Raw genomic sequence first — 11,570 nt, 5'->3', positions numbered from 1 at the left:
CTGCAGTCTGCAGGTTAGGAAATGACAAGACAGGAAGACGAGAGGTGCAGTAGGGGGTGTTTCAATATGGACTTCTCCTCCTCCACTTGCACCATGAGTTTCTGACTCTTGCTGGTGGGAGGAGTAAGCAGGCCTCATAGGTGAGTATGGGCCAGCTTTACATCCAACAACCTGTTTTCACAACACTGTGTTAATATATAATCAAATGTATGCACAAGGCCAAAGCAATCAGATGCAGCACAGTTGATTCATCCAGTCAATCAAGGAATAGCAGGTGTTTCCCATAAGGGACAAATTGGTGACAAGCAATGCACCTCCTTGTACATAGGGATGCTCTCTTTATATACATCTACATGAAATACTGTAACCAGACATGTGTAAGGCTGGCTGAAGGAAGCAGATTCAAAGCGGGTAATTGAGGCTATAGGCAGGTTCTTTTGGCTTGCTAGATCACCCCAATATGCTGAAAAAAAAAATCTAAGTTTTTAGGTGTGTTATTACATACATACATTTTCTTCATTTCAAGACTGGTTTTAGCGGTGTGTTTGCAATAGTTTTCACTTTGCCATTTTTTAAAGTATACCTTTGTGAATTTTCTTCTGTGACTAGGATGTTCTTGTCACAGAAGGTCTTAGTATACACTGAGCTGTGTGAATGTATTTAAGAAGTGATGTGAAATGGAAAGTTTTTTTTTTTTCAAGTAATTCAGTTTTATGCAGTGGATGACAGCAAGTGAAACTGAAATTGAAAATTGAGTTAAAGATTACAATAAAACACATTGTCAGCAATCATTTTCCAAGTTTATCAACATTGGCCCTGGTTTTTCTCGTTTTTCAATTTCCAGTGGAGAAGGCATTAAGTTCTGTCCTGTATGACAATTTACATTGTAACAATTCCTTCTCACATTTTAAATCAGGTTGATTCTATTTGAAAATCTATGGCTGTCAGAGGCTTTAACGACTTGTGCATTGATGACGACAAAGTTAAACCTGTGTCTCCTAACAGATTGAATTTGGCTGATGTCACTATTGTGATGTTTCATTTACGATACACACTCGAAATTTAAACAGGGGACAGTTTGACTGTTGATTTATGAAGTGGTGTCAGCTTGGCCATAATAGGGAAGCTGCTGCAACATTTCTGCTGGTGAGGACTACGCTTAGTCTTAGTCACTTTTATGTATTTAATATTATAATATGCTGGCTGACATATTAGTACTACGTATTTAAAGCTAGCTAAATAGCTTCTCCACTCTTGATCTTTCCCTTTTATAAGAATTTACTTTCTTACTTCCTCCTTTCTAGTCTCAACTCACACATCATAACCACAACCAAAGGTCTCAAGACTAGAGATGAGATACAAGGCACGTACTGCAGCTTTCAAGCAAACGCACACACATATTGACATGCTCAAGCACACATACAGACAAAATATAACCACCACAGGCACGTAGCACACGTAGCACATGTAGCACTCACACTCACACAAAGCTCTCGAAAACCACGCATGACCATACAGGAAAGGTCAAATCCACAAGATGTAGCATATCTGGTGTACCATTGCTACAATAGCGATGCTTACAGTAACGCTCACACGTGTCCTTATTAAGTACAGATGTGGAAAAAACACAAGGCTGCAGTCCTACAAATTAGAACTGTATGCCACAAACAGATTTGCTCAAACAGATTTTTCTTCAAAATATCTTCACCATGTATGGTGTATATTTTACTCCTGATGTACAGTTTGATGGGAGAAAATTCACAATCATATGAGTATGAATGAGCGTGGCATTAAGGGCTTGTTATACAGTACAAGTAGGAAATGAGAGGTCTATTGATGGTCTAAGGAAGGTGACCAGAGAAGCTATTTAAGAAGTCATCTGCAGAATGATGCAGGAAAAAAAAAACAACACCTGTGCCATAGCAGCAAAGCAGGGAGTGGTGCTCTTTACCAGAGCTGAGTCCCAAGAAGTGAACATTTCAGTGTGGCATGTACACAATCTCCTGCAGTTTCACAGGGCTTGACTTAGGGCTGATGGAGACAATGCACAGGCAGATATATTTCAAGATGCTGCGGTCTGCAGGTTAGCATAGTTACAAGACAGGCAAAAGATGAGAGTCAGTCAGAAACCATTGCATTACATTTAGGTTTTGACAAGAAAGATATCGATTAACATAAAGTTACATCAAACAAACATTTTGAACAGTGAAACACTGAACAGTCCCCAGTATTTTTGTCAATGTTAAATTGAAAAAAATAAGTGGCACAAATACACAGACACACCCACATACACCCCCACATTTCTGCATGCGCACACACAGACACACACCCACATGAACATGCGCAGACAAGCACACACACTCATCCTCGTATAGGAATTTCCATACTTACTTGCACCTGTATTGTCTGACCTCACACATCACAACCACAACAGGTCTCAACGTTAACGATGTACAATGTGTGAAAGTCAGCAGGAAAAGTCAAAGCCATAAGATGAAGATAATGCATAAGTACAGATGGAAAGCTGTATTTAATATGTGATGTGGAAGGAAGAATTTTTTGAAGTAATTTAGTTAAACGTGTGGTTTAATGCAATGGATGACAAGACTTGAAATTGAAATTTGAGTGGAACTGAAATTAATTTGAATTGAAATGAAAATGAAACGCATTGTCAACACACTGAAAATCATAAATTCCAAACCTTGGCATTCGTGTATTACAGTAAGACTTGTAAGAGCTGATCTCAGCAGTGCTCTCAAAAAGAAAATAGAAGAATACATTTGGATCCAATGCAGTGACTCTTCAAAAAGTCAAATATTCAGTAAAAAAATGATGTCACTAAAACAAAAGTGTGTGTTATATTAAGTGGTTAAATAAGACATGAGCAGCGTTCATATGTTGAGAGAGGCTTATGTTTTTTTAATGTTTTTTTTTTTTTTTACTTTTCTGGACCTTAAACTATGTAAAAATCATTTGCTATATTGACTATACCCTCACCAGCACTGATAGCACTAACAGCTAAATTGAAGACTTGCTCAAATTTTCTTGAAACAAAAGAAGCTACATGAATTAAAAACAGCTGTAAGAGCATTGCTCACAAATACAACAAAAATAGTTGGATTAAAAGGCATTTTTTGCACACTAAGACTCGCACAGCACTCTACAGCAGAGGGGGAACTCATTGGTGGATAGACACAATTCTACCGATATCATGGGAGCAAGATGCAGTGACTGATGAAATGCAGGGTTCCCAAGAGCAACTAGATGAGGAAGCCCTGGCCAACCTACCCATCTCCATCCCTGGTGAAATCTACCCTGATCCCTGGTGAAAATCCATTTATTCTGCTGCTGTGGGGTCATAGTGATTGTTGAAAAATAGGATAGTTGAGATTGAACCTCTGTGCAACTTAGGACCTATGCAGTTTAATTCCTAAATACACTGCATAACCACCTGCTGCCAATGTTCCTATACCCAGTAATCGTGCAGCTACTGCTCTTATCGCAATTCCTGATGTAGTCTCTACTGTTGCTATAGCAACTGCTCCAGCAGCTGCTGCTCCTACAAACCTTTTCCTATTCTTCCTTCTCTCCTTTCTCTTTTTTCACTCTCTCCCATTCTTCCTCTCCCCACCTCTTCATTTCTCTAATTTCTCTCTTTCTTATGTCTTCTTGCTTAATGTCTCTCTTTCATCTCTCTTATTTTCTCTAATCTGTCTCTCTTTCTGTTGCTCAATCTTTTCTCTTGCTCTTGCCCCGGTCTCTCCTCCTTCTGCCTTTTTCTCTCTACTTTTTCTCTTTCCACTCTTTGTAGATCTTTTCTAATTTCTCTTTCTCACTCTCCCTTTCTCTCTCGTTGTTCTCTGATCTCTCTCTCTCATTGGGCTTCCCATCTTTGCCTTGCCCTACTAGAGCTTGGATTTATGCAAACAGTGTTTTGGAGGTACAGATTAGTGTATCTCCCTGATATCCTGAAATAAAAAAATTCACAAGTGTTGTTCAATGTATATATTTTCTTCATTTCAATACTGGTTTTAGCAGTGTGTTCGCAATAGTTTTCATCTTGCAGTGTTTTAAAAATATACCTTTGTAGGTGTTTTTGCTGTGACTAGGGTGTTCTGAGTTAACACAGTGCTACTACGCCCTGGTGTACACTGAGATTTAGAGGTGTATTTACGAGGTGATGTGGAACGAAACATTTCTTTTAAGTAATTCATTTGAACTTGTTGTTTAATGCAGTGGATGACAGCAACTGAAAATGAAAATGAAATTTGAGTAAAATTCAAAATTAAATTTATTCATTATCAACACACTGAAAAATCACAAATTCCAAAGCTTAACATCCCATTTTATTACAGTAAGACTTGAAATAGTATGTCTTAGCAGTGCTCTCAAAAACAAAATATAAGAATACATTAGGAACAAAAGCAGTGATTCTTCAAATAAGTCAAATATTCACTAACAAAATATTGGCAGTAATACAAAACTTGTAAGTGTGTTGAGTGGTTAAATAAAACGTAATCACGGTTCATTTCATGAGAATGGATTGCATTTTGTGTGTGTGTGTGTTTGACTTGACTGAACCTTAAATTATATACAAGTTATTTACTCTATTCACTATACCCCACCAGCACTGATAACACTAACAACTAACCTGAAGAGCAAACCAGCTTTGCGTTCTCTCTACTCCTACTTGCTCAAATTTTCTGTAAAGAAAATGAAGATGCATCAAAACAAATTTCAAATATTAGCCATCTGGCAGCAATACAGATCCATGAACCACCATGTTTCATGTCTTAATATAGTAAAGTAATCTGGATGCTCATAAAAACACTGTGCATAAAATTACATCTACGATTATCTTTACAGTACAAATTTGCTTAAGAGATGTCTTTATTGAGGGTGATTTAAATAGCTAACACTTTTTTTGCACATTATGAATTCATACAGCTGTAAGAGCATTGCTCACAAATACAACAAAAACAGTTGGATTAAAAGGCATTTTTTGCACAGTAAGGGGGAACTCATTGGTGGATGGACACAACTCTACCGATATCATGGGAGCAAGATGCAGTGACTGATGAAATGCAGGGTTCCCATGAGCAACGAGATGAGGAAGCCCTGGCCAACCTACCCACCCCAATCCCTGATAAAAATTTGTCCTTCTTCTGCCAAGGAATCCTGGTAATTATCGGGAAATGACATGGCCAGGGTTGGTCCATAACGCTCAGTCTACAAACGTTTAGAAAGAGCCTTTTGGGACTTTCGGTACCGTTTAACTCCTAAATATGTTGCATAACCAGCTGCTGCCACTGCCCCTACACCCAGTAATGGTGCAGCTACTGCTCCTACCACAACTACTGCTGTTGTCTCTGCTACTAAAGCTACTGTTCCTGCTGCTGCTGCTCCTGCTGCAGCTCCTACTGATGCACTTGCTAAGTTTCCTATATGCTTCCTTTTTTCTATCTCCTTCTCCTTCTCTTCCCTGGTCTGTCTCTTGTCCTCATGTCTATTTCTCTCCTCTTCTATGATCTTCCTCTGAGCTTCCTTGTACATCTCATTAGTGTAATATTGTCCTCCATTCCTCTCCACTATTACATCTATCTTATTCAACAGCTCTGAAACCTGAGTGATGTTGTTCTTCTCTTTGTTGTTGAAGACATGATATTGAAATTTGCATTTAAGGCTCTGAAGCTCCTTGCTTTGCCTGAGAAACTCTTCCATTGGTTGTTCCAGGTGGTCTCCTCCTGTAAACAGCAGCATTGTGTACTTATGGGCTTCCTTTCCAAAATTCTCTTGGATCCACTCCACAGAGGCCTTGTCTTCCTGTGTGTAACTGCCCAGCCTGATGGCCAGCAGAAACACATGTGGTCCTGGGACAGATAACTGGACACATCTCTCCATTTCACTTTTCATCTCCTTTTCATTGAATGATGGGTCAAAGATTCCTGGGGTATCAACCACAGCAATTCTCCTGCCTGAACGCTCTGTGACCTGTTTCTCACAGGTCCTTGTTACTGACCTTGGGGAGAATCCTGCTTTAAATGCCTCTTTCCCCAGGATGGTGTTTCCTGTTGCACTCTTTCCTGCTCCAGTCTTACCCACCAGCACAATCCTCAGCTCATCAGATGTAGAGGCTGTTCCATAATATGTACAAAAACAGTATTGGAAAAGAGTACATAAAACCTTTATACGACACATTAAATCCACAACAAAACATTTTAAATTCAAGATTGATCTCAGCATCAATATTTCTGCAATTGCCCTCAAAAGCATTGAAATATTTGCATAAATAACCAGAGAAGAAAATAAGCTTTACCCTGCTGTGTGAAAAATCTATCAGAGAAAGAAAGATCTGTTTGAGCAGCTGATTCTTCAATGAATATATACATTTGTTGTTCATTTTAGTGTTGAAGATGCTTATGGTGTTCTTATATTTACATTACATTTACATTGTTCTTGTAGAATCTTGTGTATAGAATCAGTGGAGACTATGGAAAGGCCAATTCCAAGGCATTATATTCTGTCCTGTATGACAATTTACATTGTAGCAATTCCCTCTCAAATTTTAAATTAGGATGATTTATTTGAAAGTGTATAGCTATAAGTGGCTTTAACTACTTGTGCATGGATGTGGAAGAAATTAAACCTGTGTCTCCTAACAGATTTGAATTTGGCTGATGTTACTATCGTGATATTTCATTTAGATACACGCTCTAAATTTAAGTAGTGACAGCACGACCATATTTGGATACCTACTGCAACATCCACATTGATGAGGACTGCATTTAATCTTAGTCACTTTTATTTATTTAGTATTGTAATATGCTGTCTGAAATCTTAGCGCTACTTAGTTAATGCTAGATAAATAGCTTCTTCACACATGATGCTTCTCTTTTATGGGAGATTTTTTGCTCACTTCCTCCTTTCTCATCTCAGCTCACAAGTCATAACCCAAACCAAAGTTCTCAAGGCTAGCAGTGTGCAATGTGTGAGATACACATACAAATACGTTGCAGCACACAAGCATATGCAGACACTAATGCCGACAGGCTAAAGCATGCCTACAGGCAGAACACAACCACCACAGACATGCCGAACATGTAGCACTCACAAAGCTCTGTCGCGAACAATACTTAATAGATAAATCAACAGAAAGTGAAAGCCACAAGATGATGATATTGCAGAAAGCTGTAGAGATACCAAAAATAGAAAATAAGATGATAATGATACAGAGAAAACACAAGCATGGAGTTCTACAAATGACAATTATGTGACCACAGTGAATGTTGTATACTATTATAAATCATTTCAAACCATTTTTTTCTAAAATTTCAGTGCCCTGAGGTACAGTATTATACCATTATATAATTGATTATATAAGTATAAATAATTGCGCATTAAGTGGTGAGAAAGAAATAGGAGATGATGGGGCTCTTTAAAGTCTGAGGAAGGTGACCAGAGAAGCCATCTGGGCAGGAAATGCAGAGGGAAGCAGAAATGAAAGCTCCACTGTGTTGTAGCAGCAAGGCAGAGATGGTGCTCTTTACCTGAAGTGCAGCGGACTCTGGAGCGTGTCGTGTCCCCCATTTCTTCCAGTCAAACAGGGCTTCAGTGAGGAGCTTCACGCAGGGGCTTCCTGGCTTTCACTCACACACTCAGGCAAATGCAGCTGGAAGGATGGCCAGATGAACAGACAGACTGGGACAGACCCAAATAAATGTGACTGGGCTGCAGAAAGATGCTGCAGTCTGCAGGTTAGGAAATGACAAGACAGGAAGACGAGAGGTGCAGTAGGGGGTGTTTCAATATGGACTTCTCCTCCTCCACTTGCACCATGAGTTTCTGACTCTTGCTGGTGGGAGGAGTAAGCAGGCCTCATAGGTGAGTATGGGCCAGCTTTACATCCAACAACCTGTTTTCACAACACTGTGTTAATATATAATCAAATGTATGCACAAGGCCAAAGCAATCAGATGCAGCACAGTTGATTCATCCAGTCAATCAAGGAATAGCAGGTGTTTCCCATAAGGGACAAATTGGTGACAAGCAATGCACCTCCTTGTACATAGGGATGCTCTCTTTATATACATCTACATGAAATACTGTAACCAGACATGTGTAAGGCTGGCTGAAGGAAGCAGATTCAAAGCGGGTAATTGAGGCTATAGGCAGGTTCTTTTGGCTTGCTAGATCACCCCAATATGCTGAAAAAAAAAATCTAAGTTTTAGGTGTGTTATTACATACATACATTTTCTTCATTTCAAGACTGGTTTTAGCGGTGTGTTTGCAATAGTTTTCACTTTGCCATTTTTTAAAGTATACCTTTGTGAATTTTCTTCTGTGACTAGGATGTTCTTGTCACAGAAAGTCTTAGTATACACTGAGCTGTGTGAATGTATTTAAGAAGTGATGTGAAATGGAAAGTTTTTTTTTTTTCAAGTAATTCAGTTTTATGCAGTGGATGACAGCAAGTGAAACTGAAATTGAAAATTGAGTTAAAGATTACAATAAAACACATTGTCAGCAATCATTTTCCAAGTTTATCAACATTGGCCCTGGTTTTTCTCGTTTTTCAATTTCCAGTGGAGAAGGCATTAAGTTCTGTCCTGTATGACAATTTACATTGTAACAATTCCTTCTCACATTTTAAATCAGGTTGATTCTATTTGGAAAATCTATGGCTGTCAGAGGCTTTAACGACTTGTGCATTGATGACGACAAAGTTAAACCTGTGTCTCCTAACAGATTGAATTTGGCTGATGTCACTATTGTGATGTTTCATTTACGATACACATTCGAAATTTAAACAGGGGACAGTCTGACTGTTGATTTATGAAGTGGTGTCAGCTTGGCCATAATAGGGAAGCTGCTGCAACATTTCCGTTGGTGAGGACTACGCTTAGTCTTAGTCACTTTTATGTATTTAATAGTATAATATGCTGGCTGACATATTAGTACTACGTATTTAAAGCTAGCTAAATAGCTTCTCCACTCTTTCCCTTTTATAAGAATTTACTTTCTTACTTCCTCCTTTCTAGTCTCAACTCACACATCATGACCACAACCAAAGGTCTCAAGGCTAGAGATGAGATACAAGGCATGACATGTACTGCAGCTTTCAAGCAAACGCACACACATATTGACATGCTCAAGCACACATACAGACAAAATATAACCACCACAGGCACGTAGCACACGTAGCACATGTAGCACTCACACTCACACAAAGCTCTCGAAAACCATGCATGACCATACAGGAAAGGTCAAATCCACAAGATGTAGCATATCTGGTGTACCATTGCTACAATAGCGATGCTTACAGTAACGCTCACACGTGTCCTTATTAAGTACAGATGTGGAAAAAACACAAGGCTGTAGTCCTACAAATTAGAACTGTATGCCACAAACAGATTTGCTCAAACAGATTTTTCTTCAAAATATCTTCACCATGTATGGTGTATATTTTACTCCTGATGTACAGTTTGATGGGAGAAAATTCACAATCATATGAGTATGAATGAGCGTGGCATTAAGGGCTTGTTATACAGTACAAGTAGGAAATGAGAGGTCTATTGATGGTCTAAGGAAGGTGACCAGAGAAGCTATTTAAGAAGTCATCTGCAGAATGATGCAGGAAAAAAAAACAACACCTGTGCCATAGCAGCAAAGCAGGGAGTGGTGCTCTTTACCAGAGCTGAGTCCCAAGAAGTGAACATTTCAGTGTGGCATGTACACAATCTCCTGCAGTTTCACAGGGCTTGACTTAGGGCTGATGGAGACAAAGCACAGGCAGAAAGATATATTTCAAGATGCTGCGGTCTGCAGGTTAGCATAGTTACAAGACAGGCAAAAGATGAGAGTCAGTCAGAAACCATTGCATTACATTTAGGTTTTGACAAGAAAGATATCGATTAACATAAAGTTACATCAAACAAACATTTTGAACAGTGAAACACTGAACAGTCCCCAGTATTTTTGTCAATGTTAAATTGAAAAAAATAAGTGGCACAAATACACAGACACACCCACATACACCCCCACATTTCTGCATGCGCACACACAGACACACACCCACATGAACATGCACAGACAAGCACACACACTCATCCTCGTATGGGAATTTCCATACTTACTTGCACCTGTATTGTCTGACCTCACACATCACAACCACAACAGGTCTCAACGTTAACGATGTACAATGTGTGAAAGTCAGCAGGAAAAGTCAAAGCCATAAGATGAAGATAATGCATAAGTACAGATGGAAAGCTGTATTTAATATGTGATGTGGAAGGAAGAATTTTTTGAAGTAATTTAGTTAAACGTGTGGTTTAATGCAATGGATGACAAGACTTGAAATTGAAATTTGAGTGGAACTGAAATTAATTTGAATTGAAATGAAAATGAAACGCATTGTCAACACACTGAAAATCATAAATTCCAAACCTTGGCATTCGTGTATTACAGTAAGACTTGTAAGAGCTGATCTCAGCAGTGCTCTCAAAAAGAAAATAGAAGAATACATTTGGATCCAATGCAGTGACTCTTCAAAAAGTCAAATATTCAGTAAAAAAATGATGTCACTAAAACAAAAGTGTGTGTTATATTAAGTGATTAAATAAGACATGAGCAGCGTTCATATGTTGAGAGAGGCTTATGTTTTTTTAATGTTTTTTTTTTTTTTTCTTTTCTGGACCTTAAACTATGTAAAAATCATTTGCTATATTGACTATACCCTCACCAGCACTGATAGCACTAACAGCTATATTGAAGACTTGCTCAAATTTTCTTGAAACAAAAGAAGCTACATGAATTAAAAACAGCCGTAAGAGCATTGCTCACAAATACAACAAAACAGTTGGATTAAAAGGCATTTTTTGCACACTAAGACTCGCACAGCACTCTACAGCAGAGGGGGAACTCATTGGTGGATAGACACAATTCTACCGATATCATGGGAGCAAGATGCAGTGACTGATGAAATGCAGGGTTCCCAAGAGCAACTAGATGAGGAAGCCCTGGCCAACCTACCCATCTCCATCCCTGGTGAAATCTACCCTGATCCCTGGTGAAAATCCATTTATTCTGCTGCTGTGGGGTCATAGTGATTGTTGAAAAATAGGATAGTTGAGATTGAACCTCTGTGCAACTTAGGACCTATGCAGTTTAATTCCTAAATACACTGCATAACCACCTGCTGCCAATGTTCCTATACCCAGTAATCGTGCAGCTACTGCTTTTATTGCAATTCCTGATGTAGTTTCTACTGTTGCTATAGCAACTGCTCCAGCAGCTGCTGCTCCTACAAACCTTTTCCTATTCTTCCTTCTCTCCTTTCTCTTTTTTCACTCTCTCCCATTCTTCCTCTCCCCACCTCTTCATTTCTCTAATTTCTCTCTTTCTTATGTCTTCTTGCTTAATGTCTCTCTTTCATCTCTCTTATTTTCTCTAATCTGTCTCTCTTTCTGTTGCTCAATCTTTTCTCTTGCTCTTGCCCCGGTCTCTCCTCCTTCTGCCTTTTTCTCTCTACTTTTTCTCTTTCCACTCCTTGTAGATCTTTTCTAATTTCTCT

At 38.8% G+C, this 11,570-nt stretch overlaps 1 protein-coding gene across 1 annotated transcript; it reads right to left on the bottom strand.

Annotated features, from left to right (window-relative positions):
• Positions 1–3,673: 3,673 nt before the first annotated feature.
• On the bottom strand, positions 3,674–7,587 carry LOC118787820 (GTPase IMAP family member 4-like). Its single transcript, XM_036543520.1, has 3 exons — positions 7,548–7,587; positions 5,450–6,134; positions 3,674–3,818 (listed from the first exon to the last, which is right to left on the bottom strand). Exons 1-3 carry the CDS (start codon positions 7,585–7,587, stop codon positions 3,674–3,676), a joined length of 870 nt encoding a protein of 289 aa, XP_036399413.1.
• Positions 7,588–11,570: the final 3,983 nt, after the last annotated feature.

This window comes from Megalops cyprinoides, chromosome 1, assembly GCF_013368585.1.
Source record: "Megalops cyprinoides isolate fMegCyp1 chromosome 1, fMegCyp1.pri, whole genome shotgun sequence".
In the NCBI taxonomy this organism is placed as follows: Eukaryota; Metazoa; Chordata; class Actinopteri; order Elopiformes; family Megalopidae; genus Megalops; species Megalops cyprinoides.
The sequence above is the reverse complement of the archived record's forward strand: the minus strand, read 5'-3'. Positions and strand labels throughout refer to the sequence as shown.